General features: G+C 37.1%; 1 protein-coding gene and 1 pseudogene across 6 annotated transcripts in view; one reads left to right on the top strand and one right to left on the bottom strand.

Annotated features, from left to right (window-relative positions):
• Nucleotides 1–22,400, top strand: part of STRN (striatin) — a 131,045-nt gene that overhangs the window by 41,739 nt on the left and 66,906 nt on the right. For all 5 annotated transcript variants that reach the window (XR_002732433.3, XM_023216354.3, XM_023216353.3 and 2 more), the window contains exons 3-5: nt 7,296–7,369; nt 18,574–18,652; nt 21,483–21,650. Coding sequence is in view for 4 of the 5 variants with exons in the window: in XM_023216354.3 (XP_023072122.2) it covers nt 7,296–7,369; nt 18,574–18,652; nt 21,483–21,650 (321 nt within the window). In the remaining variant the exon portion in view is untranslated. The remainder of the gene's footprint in view (nt 1–7,295; nt 7,370–18,573; nt 18,653–21,482; nt 21,651–22,400) is intronic.
• Nucleotides 17,549–18,226, bottom strand: LOC111545394 (annotated as a pseudogene). The gene has a single exon (XR_002732435.3). The product of XR_002732435.3 is annotated as a 40S ribosomal protein S8 pseudogene (transcript).

The following is a 22,400-nucleotide window of genomic DNA, read 5'->3' as shown; positions in this document are numbered from 1 at the left end:
ATGGCATAAGAGATTGAAAATAGGTTGACCTCTTAGTGAAAAATATGTATTTCTTTTCATACTTCAGGAAAGTTGGTGGAAAGCTGTATTAGGGACATGGAAAGAATAAAAACATTTTTAAAAGTACATAATTTGGGAGTAGTGAGATTTTTTTTTTTCTTTTTTTCTTTTTTTTGGCAGAGTCCCGCTTTGTTGACTAGGCTGGAGTGCAGTGGTGTGATCTCAGCTCACTGCAGCCTCCGCCTCCCAGGGTCAAGCAATTCTCCTGTCTCAACCTCCCAAGTTGCTGGGACTGCAAGCACATGCTACCATGCCTGGCTAATTTTTTTGCATTTTTAGTAGAGACGGGGTTTCACCATATTGGTCAGACTGGTCTTGAACTCCTGACCTCAGGTAATCCAACGCCTCAGCCTCTCAAAGTGCTGGGATTACGGGCATGAGCCAATGTACCCGGCTGAGTATTTGAGGTATTTTTTTTTTTGAGACGGAGTTTTGCCCTGTTGCCAGGCTGGAGTGCAGTGGCACCATCTCAACTCACTGCAACCTCCACCTCCTGGGTTCAAGCAATTCTCCCGCCTCAGCCTCCCGAGTAGCTGGGATTACAGGTGCTCGCCACCACACCCAGCTAATTTTTGTATTTTCAGTAGAGACGAGGTTTCACCATGTTGGCCAGGATGGTCTCGATCTCTTGACTTCGTGATCCACCTGCCTTAGCCTCCGAAAGTGCTGGGTGGCATGAGCCACCGCGGCCCAGAGTGGTTATTTTCATCTGGAACATGAAAGTAGAAAGGAGAGCAGAGTAAGAGGAGGCGAGGCTTGGATAGCATGAAATAAGAAGGTGCTTGTCAGACAAGGTTCACGACGTAGAGAAAACATGTTTGGAACAAAGCAGTTTGGTGTGTTCAGAAATTTGTAATCTTTGTGTGTGGAGAGTAGGATGTTGGTTTTGGTCCTCCCCTCAGTTGATGACCGATAATGGTAGAGGGGGCAAGAGTCAGATCACAGAGAGCCTAACTAAGGAGTTCAAACTTTTATCTTACATGTAACAGGGAATATGGGAAGTTTAATTTTTTTTTTTTTTTTTTGAGACAGAGTCTTGCTCTGTCGACCAGGCTGGAGTGCAACGGTACAGTCATGGCTCACTGCAGTGTCAACCTTCTGGGCACAAGTGATCCTCCCACTTCAGCCTCCCGAGTGTCTGGGAATACAGATATACTACAGTCCACACAGATAAATTTTTTAGTTTTTAGAGAAACAGGGTCTTGCCCTGTTGCCAGGGCTGGTCTGGAACTCCTGGGCTCAAGCAGTCCTCCTGCTATAGCCTCTCAAAGTGCCGTGATTATAGGCATGAGTCACCATGCCCAGCCAAAAAAATTTTATCTAACATGATCTCAAACTAATAGAGGAGTTGCAGGAATCTTGTATACCCTTTACCCAGATTCACCAATTGAAAAGTTTTGCTGTGTTTGCTTTATTGTGTTTGCTATCTCTATAGGTATCATTTTTTCCCCTAAATCATTTGCTAGTTTGTCCCTAACTACCTCCGTGTATATTTCCTAAGAGCAAGGACATTTCCTTATATAATTATAGTACATTACCAAATTAAAGAAATGTAACACTAGTATTTTATTATCTGATATAGTCTATATTCAGATGTCCTAATAATGATCTTTGTAGCATTTTTTCCCCCCTGGTTCAGGATCCAGTCTGGAAATATATACTGCATTTAGTTGTTAAGCACTTGAAAGTTTTAAGCAAGATAGAATATGAGATACATTTTTAGAAAGATCTCCTGACCTCAGTGTGGGGGGTGGACTGGAAAGATCTGTAAACACAGGCAGAAAGATTGTAATAGTTTAAGACAAGAAATGATAACATAGTAGCTGCTGAAATGGAGACACATCAACTATAAAAAATTGTAAGTAGAATCCATGAAATCTGAAGATTATATAAAAATTTGGAGATGGGACAATGGGTGAGTGAGAAAGATAATTTGAGAACGACTCCCAGGTTTCTGACTTGAAGGACTATCTGAATTATGAGAGACTTTTAGAAGGTATCAAATGAGTTAAAAAGAAGAATTAAAGATCAGATATGTGAGGGGGACTCATGATGATAGATATATACTTGGGAATCATCAGTATTACTGTGAGTGAAGTGAAAGGAGTAGTTGGTAGAAGTATTGTGGAAACAGAAGAGAGAACTAGAAGGAGTGACAGAAAGAAATATTTGAGGAGAAGACAGAGGAAGAGCCAACAAAGAAATAGAGAAGGAAGGAGGAGAGAGTAGTATTTTGGAAGTGAGTTAAAGGAGGGAGTTCAGTAACTGAAGATGCTAAGTAGACCCCAAGTAAGTTGTATACTGAAAATAGTCATTTGGAGTTGCCTGTTGGAAGCTTATTGGTACCCTTCCTAAAGCATCCTTAGTAAGGCAGCAGGAACATGAGCCAGATCACAGAGGATCGAGGGCTGAGAAGGATGAAGTGGGGAGAGAGAGAGTTGCTTATTTATTTTTTTCTTTGAGATGGAGTCTTGCTCCGTCACCAGGCTGGAGTGCAGTGGCATGATCTCAGCTCACTGCAACCTCCGCCTCCCGGGTTCAAGCCATTCTCCTGCCTCAGCCTCCTGAGCAGCTGGGACTACAGGCGTGTGCCACCATGCTGGGCTGATTATTTTATTTTTAGTAGAGGTGGGGTTTCACCATGTTGGCCAGGGTGGTCTCGATTCCTTGACCTTGTGATCCGTCCACCTCAGCCTCCCAGAGTGCTGGGATTACAGGCGTGAGCCACTGTACCTGGCAGAGTTGCTTATTTTTTTTAAGAAATTTGACTCTGAAGGACAGTTGAGATAAGAAACTGGCTGAATGTCTGGAAAAGAGTTCCTGGTTTTGTGTCTTTTTTTTTTTTGAGACGGAGTTTTGCTCTTGTTGCCCAGGCTGGAGTGCAATGGCACGATCTCAGCTCACTGCAGCTTCCTCCTCCTGAGTTCAAGCGATTCTCCTGCCTCAGCCTCCCCAGTAGCTGGGATTACAGGCATGCGCCACCACAGCCAGCTAATTTTGTATTTTTAGTAGAGATGGGATTTCTCCATGTTGGTCAGGCTGGTTTCGAACTCCCGACCTCAGGTGATCCACCCATCTCCCAAAGTGTTGGGATTATAGGCGTGGGCCACTGTGCTCAGCCTGGTTTTGTATCTTTTGAAGTATATGGAATGATTTGGGATTATTCATGATGTTATAGCACTATTTATATAATAAACTAAGAAATTTTTAAAAAGCTTTTATTTGTGGCTTGAATTTTAAATTGAATTTTTAAAAAAATTATTGAGGAAAATGTGAAATATACTCATAGAGAAACTAGTATCTTTTATATATACAGCCCCAGATTTTAACAGTTAATGTTTTTGTCAGTCTTTTTCACCTTGATCTATTTTAATACAATTCCAGATATCTTGTCATTTCACCTGCAAATGCCTAAGATCATGATTTTACATGATTTTCTTTGCATGATTTTTGCACATTTTCTAAGCAGTCCCACTTTAAGATCCGAAAGTAAAACCAAATCGTTAATGTTACAGAAGAATTACTTACCTAGCAGTGGATTTATCAAACCATTCCTTAATGTGTGATAAAATTTACTATAAATTTTCAGGATTACATAGTGTATAATCTGAGGTTGACTTAGGAACATCTATGCTGAGAAACCTCAAATACTATATAAATACAATTCTGAAAAATTTCTACCATTCTAAAAATTTCTCTCTACTGCTTTTATCTACCCTACTGTAGTAACTTAACTGTCCTCCTCGCTTCTAGTATTTCTATATTTTAATTCATCTTCCATATCTATAGAATTCATTTTCTAAAACACAAATATGATAATCCTGCTATATCCCTGTTTAAAAATATCTAGCTAATTTCAGGTTCATAGTAAAGTTCTTCACAACCAGGCCCTTTCTGTTCCTTCTCTGACTCCATTCCTTCCATACCTTTTGGGTGTAATTATTCTGTTTGCTGTTTTTTGACCCACTTTGTGTGTGTGTTTTTTTTTTCCACTTAAGATGTCCCTTCTGACAGAAATGCCCTCTCCATCAATCCATTTTCTGATTGGAAAACTCCCACTGGTTTTTTGAGATGTAGCTAAAATCTCACGTGTTACCTTCTTTTTGGTAGCTTTCTTTGACACGGATTTTGACCAAATTAATCTCTTATCTGCATTCTTGTAATAGTTGTTAATAGCCCTTATAGCTCTTACACAGTATGCTGTAGTTATTTACATTCCTGTCTCTTACACATACCCTCGCCTTCCACCCTTACCTAACTACGAACTGTATGTTGTCCCAGCAGCCAGCACAGTGCCTGTAAACCAGGAATTCAGTAACAGTTCATTGAAATTAATCAAATTATTTTTAGCATCCACATTTAAGATATAATTGAGATGCTATGTTATACTCCTAGCATAATATGTATAATAATAGGCTTTGAAACAAAGCTAAAATTACTCTTCTTTAGTGTATTATAGTTATTAAATAATTTTTATGCTATTTTTATCCAGTAAAGATCATTTATGGAGGGTCTACCTGTGTATCAAACATGGAGTTGCTAGATATAAGATCTCCTTTTTTATCTTACAGGCAGAATTAGACAGAAAAGGATAGCAAACAAGAAAGATTGGTTAACACAGTGAGCTGAGTGTTAAAACAGTGGAAAACGGTATGAGTGAGAAGGTATTTTCACATATTGACTTCAAAAGGAGGGTTCTGTGAGAAAAATATATTTTAGCGAATGTAACAATTCAGTAGGGAAACCTTGATTTAAGGGACCATAGCTTGTGGCAAACACAACAGTTCTTTACATATTTTGCCTTTGTCTAATTTTTAAAATGAAAAGTTCATAATTTGTCACAATTTTTGTTAGATTTATTTTCGTAAAATATTTTCTATTCCCTTTTTGTAGGTTCTGTTGTAGTTTTTCCTGAGACCACTAGACTGCACTATAATACAGTATTTTCTGTTTGAAAATGTTTTTCTATATATATATATAAAATATAAACTCCATAACATTTTATTGCCACTATTATTTTAAAAGCTTTAGTATAATCTGTCTTCAGGCTACATTCAGTTGCTATTTTGACTTCTAGCAGGTATTACTACTTTGTCTTATGGTAAATGAAGTGTGTTTCTGGAAAAGTAAGAAATTGACAGTTACATTTAGAACCTTGTTTACTTTCTATTAACTGCAAGTCAAATTAGTGTCTGTAAATCTTACCTTCTGATGATCAACAGTATTACAAATGCATTGAACTACATGGGCAAACATTTAGTCCAGTGACAAAATCTTTGTGGTTAAGAAATACATTGAGAATAGATGTTCGAAATAATTTGGACCAAACATACTTACTAAAGTTTAAAAAATATGTATATATATATATATATAGTTAATTAACCAAATAACAACAAAAATTGTCTCCTTTCTGCCTCAGTTGATTGATTTCCTTTCCCAAGGAAATCAACTGATATCTTACGTATTATGTATCCTTCCAGAAAGATTCATGTGCATAGGCTAATGAAATAGATATATATTTTTTAAAAAATGTACAGAGACATACATAGTATTTTGTACCTTTTACTTTTTGCTTAAGAGATCAGTTCATTGTCATATGAATATTTTTTTCTTCTAAATGTGTAAATGTTACTATAAAACATTTCATACATACGTATAAGATATAAAGACTATTGTAAAAAATACTCATGTACCCATCACCTACCTTAAGAAATAGGACATCAACTGCCTATAATTTTCATAGGTTTTCTTAGAATTCCCAACTTTTTTTTTTTTCCTATTGTGACTGCAAAATGATTATTGCAAAATAAGAAGGATTTCAGTATTTTATACATTTGAGCAAATAATTTTTCATTTCCTTTCTACTTTTCTTTCTTTCTTTCTTTTTTTAGACAGGATTTCATTCTGTTACTCAGGCTGGAGTGCAGTGGCACCATCTTGGCTCACTCACTGCAACCTCTGCAAGCGGGTTTAAGCTAATCTCCCACCTTAGCCTCCCTAGTAACTGGGATTACAGGTGCACCACCATGCCTGGCTAATTTTTATATTTTTTGGTAGAGACAGGATTCCACCATGTTGGCCAGTCTGGTCTCAAACTCCTGACCACTGGTGATCCATCTACTTCAGCCTCCCAAAGTTTTGGGATTACAGGCATGAGCCCCCGTGCCTGGCCACTACTTTTCTTAAATTGTGAAAAAAACCTAATGGTAAGTGCTCAATTAGGTTTTTATTAAAAACAAAAACAAAAACAAAAACAAAAAAAACTTTCAAATTTGGCTGTTACACTTTTCTTCCTTTATTACTTTATTTTGGTTTTTCAGATTATTATTTTGGTTTTTCAAATTGTTGTTGTTTATATTAATATCCCAGTCCTAACACATTGAATATTTATTATAAATAGCCTCAATATTTTAGGGAGCTGACAAGTGAAAATATACAAATAGATTAAGCAGATATGGCTATTTTTAGTCACCCTTTAAAAAATTTCTACATTATCTGGGTTATTTATCTAGTCTCAAATGGTTAAATCTGAAATATTTAAATCAGATGGTTAAATCCTATTAACCAGAATGATAACATTCTGTCAACTTTGAAAAGAAGATAAGATAGTATTCCCATTCACAGTTCTTTTTGAGTAAAAGACAAAAGATATCTTGACTAGTTTAGAAAAAATTCATTTCTAGTGGAATATCTTACTCAACATTGATGATTTGGGTTTCCCCCCTTGGATTGTACAGTATAACGCATATTTGGCAAATCATGATTATCTGACAAGGCACATAATATTGTAGATGGCTTTTCTTTTTAAAAAGCTCAATTTTTAAAGAAAAGTCTTCTACAAATTTATTTCACAATCCAAACCTTTTTTTTTTTTTTTTTTAAACTGTTTTTGATGGTAAAATTTTACTTCGGCAGTCCTCAGGAAAATTTGAATACTACAGAAACTAGGATATTATATGGTTCATTTTGTTATTACAGAAAGAAGAGTTATGGTTCCCAGAGTTATTCCTTTATTTTGTTAAAAGGATACTTGATGGTATAACAACAACAGCAACAACGAAAAAGGCAAGCACTTTTGTATTATAACTTTGACACCATGGAAAGCTATGAGCCTTTGAAAGTTCTAGGAGTGTTCAGCTAAGACTACTGAATTCTTGTAACTACTACTATTGTGTATGTTAAAATTAATTTAAATACATTTTAAGATGGTCTGTGTTTTCTCATTTCTTTGTTAGAGCCAAATACCACAAGTTGAAATATGGGACAGAATTGAATCAGGGAGATATGAAGCCTCCAAGCTATGATTCTGGTAAGCTAATTTTAAAGGAAGTTAAGTGTTAAAAAGAAATAATTAATGTCTACTATTTTCTAGCAACAACGTTTACAACTATAAGTTTCTAATTATTTGCATGTTAGTTATTTTTTCTGACCTGCTTGTCTTTTGGCACCAATCATTTAATGTCATTTAGATCATTTTCCACCACCTTCCTTCCTTTTCCCTCTTCCCCTTTCTTTTAGTTTCCCATTTTCTGCTTATGTTTTACACTTACTGGAAGGATCAGAGTTCATGGGGTAACATGCACCAGCATAACCTTGTCTTGCTGGGTCTGTCCAATTAATGGGAACTTTGAGATGTGCAGTACAAAGTACATCATGCCCTTGAAATCCTGAGAAAGAGTAGGAAATATGGAGGTAAGAGATTTCTTCTTAAAGCACAGAGGAATTCCTCATCCCAAAAACATAATTCTTCGGTTTCAGATGGAGAACTGTTTTGGTCTTTCTTGCCCACAGGAATTTCTGTAACTAGAACATGTTTTAACAACTGAAGCATTTATTATAATTTTGAGTTATTTCTTCTTTTTGTCCTACTTCTTCATACCATCAAACAATATAACATGTTACTTGTAAATAATCAGATATTAAGAAATATAGATTTCACTTAGTAGGTATTAGGGAAGAATGACAAAAATTAATCAAAAGTTATCAACCATATTTCAGATAGGTACGTTTTTGGTGTAATTTCAGGTTAAATTTCCCAGTCAGATATCTGAAGATGTTAATGTTCATTTATATCATTTACTGAAATACGTACTTTATGCTAGAGGCTTTATATATATATATATATCTATATTTATGTATATATCACTTTAAATTTTAAAGTAGTTATTCAGTAAAGTATCTTCAGTAAAGATAATGTTTATTTGGATTTTACATATGTGAAATTTAAACTCAGAGAAGTGGAAAAACTTGCCCAATGTCACACAGATATTAAGTAACGATAGAATATGGAGCTGAACCCAGGTCTTTCTGACTCCAAAATTCATATTCTTCCCATTTTATGGTATTGCTTCTATATTTGACAATGTATGAAAGAACTTTCCAAAATGAGTTCTAAATGTACTGCCAATTTTATAGTTACTTCAGTGTAGTAGTGTATTAATGCGTTTCCTCAGCTGAATATTGAGTGCTTGAGATCTAGAGCAATGCCAGTTGATCACTGGTGTGTTTTTTTCCCTTTGTTTTTTCATATTCTGTCTTTTACTTGAGTGTCTGTTCTTGTGACCTGAGTTGTGCTTATATTTCAAAATAAATTTTTTTTTTTTTTTTTTGAGGCGGAGTCTTGCTCTGTCGCCCGGACTGGAGTGCAGTGGCCGGATCTCAGCTCACTGCAAGCTCCGCCTCCCGGGTTTACGCCATTCTCCTGCCTCAGCCTCCCGAGTAGCTGAGACTACAGGCGCCCGCCACCTCGCCCAGCTAGTTTTTGTATTTTTAGTAGAGACGGGGTTTCACCGTGTTCGCCAGGATGGTCTCGATTTCCTGACCCCGTGATCCGCCCGTCTCGGCCTCCCAAAGTGCTGGGATTACAGGCTTGAGCCACCGCGCCCGGCCTCAAAATAAATTTTTAAAAAATCTAGGCTATTTGTTAGAAACGTTCTAATACTATATTAACTGACTCAAAAGAGTGATTTTAATTAGTATTGTATTAAAAGGTTTTCATTTCTTAAGTTTTAGATATCAATTTAGGAGAATAGAAGCCTAGATGCAATATACTTTTTAAGTGTTTGTAAGTAAACATGACTGGCTGCAGTGGCTAATGCCTGTAATCCCACTTTGGGAGGCCAAGGTGGGAGGATTGCTTGAGGCTAGGAGTTTGAGACCAGCCTGGGCAACATAGCAAGACCCTGTCTCTACAAAAAAATTAAAAAATTAGCTGGGGATGGTGGCACATGCCTGTAGTCCTAGCTACTGGGGAGGCTGAGGTGAAAGGATCACTTGAGCTCAGGAGTTTGAAGTTAGGTTACAGTGTGCTAAGATTGTGCCACTGCACTCTAGCCTGAGTGAAAGAGTGAGATCCTGTCTTTTAAAAAAAAATTGTAAAACTTGTAAGTAAACAGCACAGCTCAGTAGAAGGGGCTTGTGCTTTAAAAGCAGATAGATGTAAGTTTGACTCTGCCCCAACATTTTAAATTCCCGTGATCCTACTTAATTTCTCTATGGTTACTCCATTCCTGATCTGTAAACTAGGAAATATTCTAGGAATACTTCCTTACTCAAATGTTTATTTTCTTAGCATACAATACCTAGTTATTCTCAGTGTATAATACTTAGTACCTAGTATCATTTCTTCTATCTATCTTTCCAACCATCCACTAATCTTATAAATATTATATATATAATGGTTTTGAGACCTAGTACCAAATCCAGTGAATAAGACAACAATGCCCTGTTGGATTTTTATAGGGAAGATAAAGAAGCGATTACAATAACATATGACATGTATAATGGAGAAATAATAAGTGTTACTGAGCGCAGTAGCACAAACTTAGTCAAGTGGTCAAGAAAGCCTTCTTGGAGGAAGTGATATTTAATTTTGACATCTGAAGGACAAGTAGGAATTAGCCAGGGCAAGTAGACTGACTAAATATTTGTTGAATGGGAGGTGGGAGAAAGGCAGAGTATTAGCAGCAAAGCTTCTGAGGTAAGACTATGGCACATTTGAGAAATGGGATACCTGGATAGTAGTGGGAGAGAGGGAAGGAATGTTTCCAGAGGTAGATAGAGAGTTAGCTGGAGGGTAGAATAGTTACAAGGGCCTTGTGAAACATGTTAAGTAGTTCATGCCTAGGAATATTCTGAGCATTTGAAGAAGGAAAGCATTTGAAGGATCTTAATTAGGGGTTTATGATCAGATTTGCTCTTGGATTACATGGACTGTAGTGTGGAAGATGGATTAGAGAAGAGCAATGTTGGAGAGGGGGCGACTGGTTAGAGGACTGTTGCAGCAACCTGGGCAAATGAGTAAGGTTTCCTTGACAAGGGTGTGTTCATGAAATATTTAGGAAGTAAAATCTGCAGGAACTAGTTCTTTTTATGTATACATAAATTTGGTTTTATGCTGATCTTCTCTGTATTATTCTAATTTTAGTATATGTGCTGCCAAGGCAAGCACAGGAACTGCTTCTTGATTGGATGTAGGGGGTGAAAAAAGGATGAGTCAGAAGTGACTCCCACATTTGTAGTTTGAACAACTAGACCAGAAGTAGGTTTGGAAAATGGTGGGTTCACTTTTGGATTTATTTCTTAGATAACCAAGTGAAGATGGCTAGTAGACAGTTGAGTATATGGGTCTGAAGCTCAAGCCAGAAATATGGATGTGTTAGAGATATAAATTTGAGAGGTATCAACATATGGTACTGGTGGCATTTACAGCCATTGGAGTTGAAACGATCACCCAGGAGCTGTATGTGAGGTAAGATTGCATAAAATGGAACCCTGAGGGATGACATTTAAAAGACTGGTAGAAGAATGGAAGCCTGAAAAGGAGTCTGATACAGAGTACGTTAATGGTAGGAGGAAAACCAGGAGACCAAGGAAACCAAGAGAAGAGATGGTTTCCAGAAGGAAGGGACTATTCAACACTACTGGTTAATTCCCAGAGGGCTGAAGAATATCTGTAGGACTTTGTAACACGTGGGACACTGAGAACTTTAGGAGAGAGGTGAGGGCAGAAACAAAGTGGGTATAGTTAGCTTTCAGGAAGCTTAGGTTGTGAAGGTGAAGGAAAGAGATTAGAGAGCAATAGCTGGAAGGACACATGGGGTCAAGGAAAGTTGTATGTGCGCGCACATGTGTGATGTGTGTCTTAGAGGAGTAACCAATAAAAGGGAAAGAGTAGAGGTACTCAAAATAGGAAGATAATGTGAAGAAGGTGATAGGGTTTGGATTCTGAGCATAGCTGGAGAATGGCAGGAGGAGCATGTGTTTTATCATTACCAAAAGAGAATGTAGGAAATTAGGTTAACAGGTTTATAGATTTGGATTTCTGTTTGGTGGTAGGTATTTGAGGGAACGTCCACAAATGATAGCTTTATGTATGAGAGAGGATTATCTGCTGAGAGTGGGTCAGATGTTTAAGAAAAGTAGAAAAGGTTTAAAATGCTAGTGGTAAACAGGAAGACTAACTTTCTAGGGAATAGTAGGGTCGAGAAAAGCTGAGAGTCCAGTTGAGGTGTGTGATCATGAGTGTATGTAGAGGCACTAAGCTACACATTTGGTAGCCTGGGTAAAGTCAAAGAGAATGCAGATAGTTAATAGTTGAATTCACGGAGAAACAAAGGGACAAAAAAATTTGGCAAAGGAGTGATTGAAGTGATAAGCCATGAACTAAAACTAGAGGGAAGGATATGAAGACACAAGGAAGCTGGCTAATGGGTGAATTAAAAGTAAGGGGGTAGATTCTGTTCTAGGGCAGGTCAGCAAACTTTTTCTGTAAAGGGCTGGATAGTAAATATTTTGGGTTTTGCAGGCTGTTTCAGCTACTCAACTTGGCCACTGTAACGTGCAAGCATTCATAGACAGTACATAAATGAATGGATGTGTCTGTATTATAAAAATAGGTGGTAGGCTGGATTTGACATGCAGGCAGTAGTGTGCTGGCCCCTGGCTAGAGGTCCCAGCTAAGTTAAAGAACTAGTGAATTTAGGGAAAAAAGAAATAAAAAAAGAACTAATGAATTGGGAGTAATTGAGCCTGACGGGTCTGCTCAGAGAATCAGTTTGCATCTATGATAGTTCTTCATGATGACAAGACCTAAGATATGACAGCTAGAGAGGGTGGTGGCTATGGAGAGGCAGAAGTTTATCACCTACATGCATATTGATTTCACTCAAGATAATGTAGAATTTTGGTGGCAGAAGCATGTGAGCCAGATTTGGAGGGTTACCTTGGGATTTATAGATGACAGTGATAAGGACTAGGAGGTGGCAGAAAGGGTATACTCAAATAGCATAACCCTTAAAGAAGCAGGGATTTTTTTTCCATTCTTTGCTCTTTTATATATTTACCATATTTTCCTAAAACTGATAATCCAAACATTTTCTGAAACATTTTTCACTAAAATTTACTTTGCCTTTCTGATTTTTTTTTTTGTCCCACTTTCAGACCTTCATATTTCTACTTTAGGAAAATTTTATCTCAGGTTATGTTAAAGTGTATTTATTTTTGATATTTCAATCTCTCCTATTTAATATTAGAAGCCAGGTGGTTATTGAAAGTTGAATATATCCAGTGTGATAAATTCCATCTTTTAATTGAGAAATTTAGACCATTTGCACTTACAATTATTGATATGGTTAGGTTAATGCTACCACCTTTGTAATTTGTTTCGTTTTGTTCAGTCTATTCTTGTTTCTTTTCCTTCTTTTTCAGTCTTCTTTTGAATTATCAAATATTTTTTATGATTAAATTTTATCTCTTTTGCTGACTTATTAGCAGTAATTCTTATTTTAGTAGTTGCTTTAGGAATTACAAGGCACATCATTAACTTACTACAATCTATCTTCAAGTGATAATATACCACTTCATGGATAGTACAATAACCTTATAATAGTGTACTTCCGTTTCTCCTCTTCCCAGTCTTTGTGCTATTGTTGTCATGTATTTTACTTCTATGTATGTGATAAACCACACACTACATTGTTATTTTTTTTCAGCAGTCTTTTGTCTTTTAAAGATGTTTAAATAATAATATGAAAAAAATTCCTAATACTCATTATTCCTTTGTGTAGATCTGCGTTTCCATATTATTTTCCTTCAACCTTGAAGTCTTCCTCTCACGTATCTTGTAATATGGAATGCTAGTAATGAGTTTTTGCAGCTTTTGTATGTCTGAAAAAGTCTTTTTTTTTTTTTTTGAGACGAAGTCTCACTCTTGTCCCCCTGGCTGGAGTGTGATGGTGCGATCTCAGCTCACTGCAACCTCCACCTCCCAAGTTCAAGCGATTCTCCTGTCTCGGCGCCCCAAGTAGCTGGGATTACAGGTGCCTGCCACCACACCTGGATACTTTTTGTATTTTTAGTAGAAATGGGATTTCACCATGTTGGCCAGGTTTGTCTAGAAACCCTCCTGACCTCAGGTGATCCACCCGCCTTGGCCTCCCAAAGTGCTGGGATTACAGGCATGAGCCACCGCGCCCTGCCTGAAAAAGTCTTTATTTTGCTCATAGGCATTACTTCTGATGAGATATCTCCTGTTGTTCTTATTTTTGTTCCTCTGTATGTAATGTGACCTTTTTCTCTGGCTGCTTTTAAGATTTTTCTCTTTACCATTGGTTCTAAGTGATTTTATTATGATAAGCCCTGGTGTAGTGAGCCCTCCCTGCATGTTTCTTATGCTTAGGATTTGTTGAGTTTCTTGGATCTATGGGTTTATAGTTGTCAGGGAATTTGGAACTTTTCAGCCATTATTTCTTCATATACTGTTTTTGTTCCTCCCTGTGCTATGATCTGGAAACTCTCTCTAGGTGGTGTCTGGGACAATCATGAGGCTTACCTGTTTGCTTCCCCCTTCTCTCAGGTATTACTGTCCTTTGTTGCGTGACGTCCAGTGTTTAGAAAACCATTGTTTCATCTGTTTTGTTTTATAATTGTTTCAGCAGGAGGGTAAATCTAGTGTCTATTACTCTAATTTGACTGGAAATAGCAGTCAAATACTTTTGATATTACTGAGAAATTCAACTGTTATCTATATTAAAATCCTCACTTTTACATAATGTCACTTTTTGAACTTGCCAAGGCAAGAATGAATGTGATAGTTGATGACTACTTGCTAACCATGGAAGGAACTGCGAGCTTAGCCTGAATAAGGAAATATAAGAGCTGTTTGACTTTGGGTTTCTTTTTTTAACCTCAAATTTTTTTTCCTTTTTTTTTTTGAGATGAAGTCTGTTGCCCAGGCTGCAGTGCAATGGTACAATCTCGATTCACTGCAACCTTCGCCTCCTGGATTCAAATGATTCTCCTGCCTCAGCGTCCCTAGTAGCTGGGATTACAGGCATGTGCCATGTTGCCCAGCTATTTTTTTTTTTTTTTTTTTTGATGGGGGATAAAGTCTTGCTCTCTCACTCAGGCTGGAGTGTAATGGTGTGATCTTGGCGCATTGCAACCTCCGGCTCACTGCAGCTTCCGCCTCCAAGGTTCATGTAATTCTCCTGCCTCAGCCTCCTGAGTAGCTGGGATTACAGGTGTGAACCACTGTACCCGGCCTCCAACTAATTTTTGTATTTTTAGTAGAGATGAAGTTTTACCATATTGGCCAGACTGGTCTCAAACTCCTGGGTATGAATGATCCGCCTACCTTGGCCTCCCAAAGTGGTAGGATTGCAGGCATGAGCCACTGCAGCCCAGCCATAACCTCAGATGTTACTTAGAGAGTCAGATTTTATCTCAGTATAAGAATACACTTTTTTTTTAAAGAGGATAGGGTACATTCTTATTTGATTCTTATTAAGATATAATTTACATATCGTAAAAGTCACCCTTTTTAGTGTTTTCACAAATCTCTCCCTCCCTACTCTAATCCCCTGGCAACCAGTAGTCTGTTTTCCATTTCTATAGTTTTGCCTTTTCAAGAAAGTCATATGAATTCCAGAATCTTACAGATTGTAGCCTTTTGATTCTGGCTTATCTCACTTAGAATAATGCATTTGAGATTTATGTATGTTTGTATCAGTAATTCATTCCTTGTTCTTCTTGAGTCATATTCCATTGATTTGCTGTATCACACTTTTGTAGTATCACTGGCTGCCAAAATAGGCACAAGTAGTTGAGTATATTTGAGGATGGCATAGAAAGGATTTAGCCCTATTCTGATGGGAGATTTAATGATCTCAAAACTTCATTTCATATCTGAAGTCTTGAAATGACAATGTAAATGTTTTTACTTGGCAAGTACAGGTTATTCACTTGACTTAAGAAGGAGATATGTTGGAACATACTATGTTACATACACAGATCCTGAATTTGTGGTCAGTAGAAACAAGATGTATTTGTTTTTCCTTAGCTTGGGGACAGCGTTTTTGCCCCCTTCCTTTTTTTTTTCTGTTTTTAGACTTATACCCTCTTTGAAGTTACCACAAAGTAATTAGCTTCTTTTTGGAACTAATTTAATTCCCCTTATTTTCTACCTGTCTCTGTGGTCTACTCTACTTCTGTTTCTTTCATATGTCACAGAACTAAGCCTAGTTATTTTAGAGTTCTTTTAGGAGAAAAACAAACATGCAAGATTTAATTCTTATTTTTATTCATATATTTCTCTAATTTCCTATTGTAGTGATAGCATGTGAAGGAAAATGCTGGGGCTCTGGAGTGAAACAGAAATTCAGCACTTACAACTGTGTTTCTAACTAAAAAACCTGAAAATTACTTTCCAAAACTCAGCTTTCTTAGAATCTTTAAAATGAGGCTAAGTACCTACCTTTGAGGTTGTAAGGAATAAAAGAGATAATATATGTATTTTTAACAAAGTATGTAGTAAATACTTAATTTCTTTTTTTCTTTTTTTTTTTTTTGGAGACAGAGTCTTGCTCTGTCACCCACACTGGAGTGCAGTGGCATGATCTCGGCTCACTGCAACCTCCGCCTCCCAGGTTCAAGCGATTCTCCTGTCTCAGCCTGCTGAGTAGCTGGGATTACAGGCATGTGCCACCATGCCTGGCTAATTTTTTGTATTTTTAGTAGAGACGGGGTTTCACCGTGTTAGCCAGTCTGGTCTCAATCTCCTGACTTCGTGATCCGTCCGCCTTGGCCTCCCAAAGTGCTGGGATTACAGGTGTAAGCCACTGTGCCTGGCCCGTAAATACTTAATTTCAAATATTACCAAATAAATTTTTCCAGTCCCTTTTGTATCTCCACTTGAATACGAGCCTATAAAGATCAGTAGTTTTTTATAGAGTTTGATCAAGAGCTGAGGAAAGTATGCACTTTTTTTGTACTGTTAATATAGAACCATAGTGTAGCTTAGAGATAGATTGTACAGTCCAGACTTACCATAGGGAAAGCTCTTTTTATTTTACCACCTTCTAAAAAGGATTCTGCTTTTACCTAATGATGAATTTAAGGTTTAAAATATTTAGGAGATTTTCATTCAAAGAATGTTGTTAAAAGAATACTTGAGGTTTTTTTTGTTTGTTTTTTTTTTGTTTTTTGTTTTTTTTGACAAGGAGTCTTGCTCTGTCGCCCATGCTGGATTGCAGTGGTGCAGTCTCGGCTCACTGCAACCTCTGCTTCTTGGGTTCAAGGGATTGTCCTGCCTCAGCCTCCTGAGTAGTTGGGATTACAGGCACCCACCACCACTAATTTTTGTATTTTTAGTAGAGATGGGATTTTGCCATGTTGGTCAGGCTGATCTCAAACTCCTGACCTCAGGTGATCCACCCACTTCAGCCTACCAAAATGCTGGGATTACAGGCATAAGCCACCACGTCTGGCCTTCCTGAGGTTTGTAAATATAATAACTAATGAAGGAAACAGGTTTGGATTGAGGTTGTTACATATCTGCTCTTTACCAAATTGGCTTTTCTACCATTATTCCTCAGTACTTTGTTCTAATTCGTTTTTTTAAAAAATTATGTATTTGTTATTCGTTCATTCATTCATTCATTCATTTTTTTTTGAGACAGGGCCTCCCTCTGTTGCCCAGGCTGGAGTGCAGTGGCACGATCACAGCTCACTGCAGCCTTTACTTCCCGAGCTTAGGTGATTCTCCCACCTAAGCCTCTCTAGTAGCTGGGACCACAGTTGCATGCTACTGTGCCCAGATAATTTTTTTTTGTAGAGATGGGATTTACTCCTTGTCGCCCAGGCTGGTCTCAAAGTCTCAAACTCCTGGGTTCTAGAGATCCACCTGCCTTGGCCTCCCAAATTGCTGGGATTATAGATGTGAGCCACCATGCCCAGTTATTATTAATTTTTAATTTTTAATTTTTGTGGGTACATAGTAGGTGTATATATTTATGGGGTACATGAGATGTTTTGATAGAGGCATGCAATGGGTACTAGTCACATCATGGAAAATGGGCTATCCATCCCCTCAAGCATTTATTGTTTGTGTTACAAATAATCCAGTTATACCCTTAGTTATTTTTAAATGTTCAATTATTATTATTATTATTGACTTGTTCTAGTTCTGATGTGCTACTTTTTTTTGGGGGGGAACAGAACAATAAACACCTGTATTACACGGGTGAAGACAAAACGAGGATTTATGTGCCTTTCCAGGCCTTGATTTTCCTAAGATAGAACTCCAACTCTTTGCCCTCTAGCACATAGCCATCTCCTCGGCCACACTGTCCCGGCCTGGAAGCAATGCACGCAAGAAGCTTGCCCTGCTGGAACTGCTCCTCCAGGAGACTGCTGATTTTGGCATTCTTTTTCCTTTCATCATATTTCTTCTGAATTTTTTTAGATTGTTTTTTGGTTAAAATCTCTTCTTCCTCAGGAGTCAGCTTGGCTCCCTTCTTGCGGCCCAGGGGCAGTGCGTAGTGGGACTCGTACCACTGTCGGTACAGTGTGCTGTCGATGAGCACGATGCAATTCTTCACCAGGGTCTTGGTACAGACCAGCTCATTATTAGATGCATTGTAGACAACATCGATGATTCTTGTTTTACGAGTACAACACTCTGAGCCCCAGGAGAAATTCCCTACGTCCAGCCTCAGGGCATGGTGTTTTCTGTTACCTCCCCGCACACGGACTGTGTGGATGCGGTGGGGGCCGATCTTGGTGTTGGCAGCCGGGCGCCCCAACTCATACTTCCGCTTCTTGTGGTAGGGCTTTCTCTTGTCCCTGGTTTTGTGCGCTTGTGCCAGTTGTCCCGAGAGATGCCCATCACTCGGTGCTGGCTGGAAAGAGCAATGTGCTACTTTATAATACTTTTGTTTGGCTCTCATTTTGTGACTTGATTGGATAAGTCTTTGTTCTGCAGAAAAATTCTCAGCCTAGTTAAAGATAGGGAAAATGTATTTATTTTAGTTCTCATACTCTTAGGGAAATCCAGTAGCAATAATTTATATTAGAGTTTTGTTATAGAAATTACAGTTAAAAAACAACTTGCATTATCCTAACACATACCTTACATTCATAATCTTATAAATGTTTATTGGACCTTATTAATGAATTGAGATGCCCTCTAATATGTAAAACAAGTCAGTTTTATTATGACCTAATGTTTTCTAGATGAAGGTAATGAAACAGAAGTGCAGCCACAACAAAACAGCCAGTTAATGTGGAAACAAGGTCGACAACTACTCAGACAGTAAGTGCCCCAAGGTCAAACTTATGTGAACGGCTGAAGACGCGAAACAGTTTTATGAAGTTATTTTTACTATGTATTTTCAAATCAGATGAATATTTTATCTCTTATTATACAGATGCTGTGAAAAAGCTTAACTGTATTACTGTTCCTTTTTCATATTAAATACTTTTTCTGTGTGGTAGAACTTATATAGTTAAAAGAGTTTTATACCTTTAAAGTTATTCTTTTCATTGCATATTTTGTGTATGAATATATAACATTTTAATATATGTGCAGTTGGTCAGGCACAGTGGCTCACACCTGTAATCCCAGCACTTTGGGAGGCCAAGGTAGATGGATCACTTGAGGTCAGGAGTTTGAGACTACCCTCACCAACATGGTGAAACCCCATCTCTACTAAAAATACAAAATTAGCCGGGCGTGGTGGCACATGCCTGTAATCCCAGCTACTTGGGAGACTGAGGCAGGAGAATTGCTTGTACCCGGGAGGTGGAGTTTGCAATGAGCCGAGATTGCACCATTACTCCAGCCTGGGCAACAAGAGCCAAACTTCATCTCAGAGAAAAAAAAAAAAAAAAAGTGCAATTGGAGTTTACATGCAATTTTGTTATGTTTTAAAACTTTTAAATAATTGGAGAACTTTTTGAATTCTCCAAATTCGCAAATACTGCCTAACATGTATTTCTTTCATTCATTCATTCATTCATTCATTCATTTATTCATTCATTCATTTGTTTATTGAGATGGAGTCTCACTCTGTTGCCCAGGCTGTAGTCCAGTGGCACAATCTTGCTCACAGCAACTGCTGCCTCCTGGGCTCAAGTGATTCTCTTGCCTCAGCCTTCTGGGTAGCTGGGACTACAGGCGTGTGCCTCTATGCCTGGCTGATTTTTTTGTGTTTTTGTAGAGATGGGATTTTGCCATGTTGGCCAGGCTGGTCTCAAACTCCTGACTTCGAGTGTTCTCCCAGCCTCAGCCTCCCAAAGTGCTGGGATTACAGTTGCGAGCCACCACGCCCAGTCACCTTTCTTCCGTAAAATATTAATATGTATTTGAGACAATAAAGAGTAAACAAAGATGGGTTGAGGTTCTGATATCAAGAGGTAGACTAGACTCACCAGCTCAGTGCCTGGTTCTTGAATACCACCTTTGAAGCTCATATTCAGATTTGTGCCTCAGTAAAATGAAATTTGCTACCTGGTTTTTTGGAGGTTGATGATAAGTTGTTTAAACCCAACGTTTCTAAAGAGGATATATAGCAGCTATTCCTTTTGACTATGGAAGGAGAATCTTAAAATGTCTTTACGTATCTATTTTTTAATCTCGATAGTTACAAGAAAATGAGATATTTTCTGATATTTAATAAGTGGATTTTTACTAATGCCCACACTTTGATCTTAAATATGACTTACACATCTTCCTTTTTAAAACAGATGTGTTCTTAGAATGCTAATCTTTTTTAAAATGAAAAATGGTTTCATAATGAGCTACCCAAGAGATATTTTCAAAAACTTCAAAGGACCCGTAATCTGTTCTTCAGAGTAAAGGTATCATTTTATCAATGAATGGGGAAGTAACTGTTTAGTAAAACCAGCTTATCTATGGCAAGAGCAGTTTTGAAACAGGTATTTGTAATGTGATTTTGTTGCCAAAGTGAGATATGTCTCAAATATTATTTGTTAAAAATGGAAAAATACAACATCTTTGAAGCAGTTTTCAAGAACTTTAAATTTAGGAAAGTTAGGAATTAATTATCCAAATTTTAATCGAGACCTTTCTGTAAATATTGGATGGGATTGAAAAACGGGCATCTTGATTTGGTAAGATACACTTAACTCCCTTTGATCACATATGTTTTTGAGATAACTCTTTCAGCTACTATAACTAAGACCAAATCTTCCAATAAACTGAACTTAAACTGGTTATCTCGTCAACCTTTGTTTTCTTCTTTCATCCAGTAGACTCGGTGCCTACTTATAAGTTAATGTCTGATGTTTGTCTGTCATGTTTATTAATGGCATTTACCTTTTTCATGGTCCTGCCACTGCCACTTTTGGTGTCTTTTGGTTAACTTTGGTGTTACTAGGCCTTGAGTGCTTTCTATATGCCAGGTACAATATTAGGTGTGTCTGTTTTAGGGATTAGAAAACTGAGGTTCAGGAGAATTAAAGTTATGCAAGTAAGTGGCAGAAATAGGACCTAGATCTAGCTCTCAATACAAAGCCTTTGCTCTTTTTTTGTGCTGCTGCCTTTCAGTAACGTACACACATGTGTGTATACACACCCCCTACATTCTACAATTTAATTGCCCTCTATTTTTATTTTAAAGTTGTCTCAGGATAGAAGCTTCAATTCTGCAGAAGTGACTCGAGAAATACTGCTTTCATGTGTGTAATGAAGGACTCCATATATGCTAGGAACATTCTGTCTAGATCACAAACAATTGATCCATGATGAATGTAAAAAACTACTGAAATAACTATTATAAAATACTGATTTGGTAGAGTCTGGGAGTGAGCTAGCTCCAATCCAGCCTAAAGGAAAGAATGTGCTATTAGATATATTAAAGACCAGCTTCTTCTTATAGTAAATGTAATGAATGGTGTATTGTATAGTTCTCTCATTTTTCTCAGTGACTGTAGAGGCTGGTACTGCAAGAGACAGCTCCATCTGCAGCTGGAAGATTATTTATTAACAAGTCTTACTAGCATAGTACTGTACTGTTAAGTCTTATGCAGGCTATGAGCATAAATAAATACTTTTGTTTACATATTAAATTATAGAATACTGATTCCAGTATGACTGAACTCTAAGGATTCTCTTCATACAGGTATCTACAGGAGGTGGGTTATACAGATACTATTCTAGATGTGAAATCTAAACGAGTGCGAGCTTTGTTGGGCTTTTCAAGTGATGTCACTGACAGGGAAGATGACAGAAATCAGGACTCAGTTGTAAATGGCACAGAGGCTGAAGTTAAAGAGACAGCAATGATTGGGTAAGTATTTTGTCTGGAAGTGTTTTAGCTATAATTAGTTCTTATTAAATATTTTTGGTTTTATGGGCATTACTTGTTCTTTTAGGTAGTGACATAGAAGTAATTTAATTATAACTTAATAAAAATTCTAAAATTTTATTTGGTTCGAAGGTAACACAAGGATTGGAGTTATCATTTATGACTTTTAATTCAGGAATATTATTTATGATATTTATTTGCTTGAAATGTCTGTATTTAATACAGATTTTAGTATATTGACTTAAACACTAAGTAAAACTTCAGAAAAGATTTTATTTGGAAATTCAGTACAAATCTGTAAGAATGACATTTCATGATTGGTGATCCAGAAATTGTAAAAATACCTCAAATTCTTTAGAACTAACCCTGTTTTTTAACTGCTTTTGTTTATCTAATAATGTTGTAATTTATCTTTCCTTTGATATAAAATATCTATTTTAAGTAGCTATTTTGAAGTGACAGTGTAAATGTGAAAAATTCATTAGCTATTTGAAATATTTTATTTTCCATTTTGGATTGTGTAGCATATAATTATATATAATTCTACTCAAAATAAGCATAAACAGTTCAATAAAGAGATTCTTATTTATTGGGAAAAAATTTCCATAATTGTTAATTGAATAAAAAACCGAAAATTCTGTGAATGTTTAAGTATGACTTTTATTTTGACACTTGTTTAGGAAGGAAGAATGGTTTTAATTGAATTCTATAAATTTTCTAGCAAGAAGATAG

The sequence above is a fragment of the Piliocolobus tephrosceles genome, chromosome 15, assembly GCF_002776525.5.
Source record: "Piliocolobus tephrosceles isolate RC106 chromosome 15, ASM277652v3, whole genome shotgun sequence".
Taxonomy (NCBI): domain Eukaryota; kingdom Metazoa; phylum Chordata; class Mammalia; order Primates; family Cercopithecidae; genus Piliocolobus; species Piliocolobus tephrosceles.
This window is presented reverse-complemented; position numbering and strand designations above follow the sequence as displayed.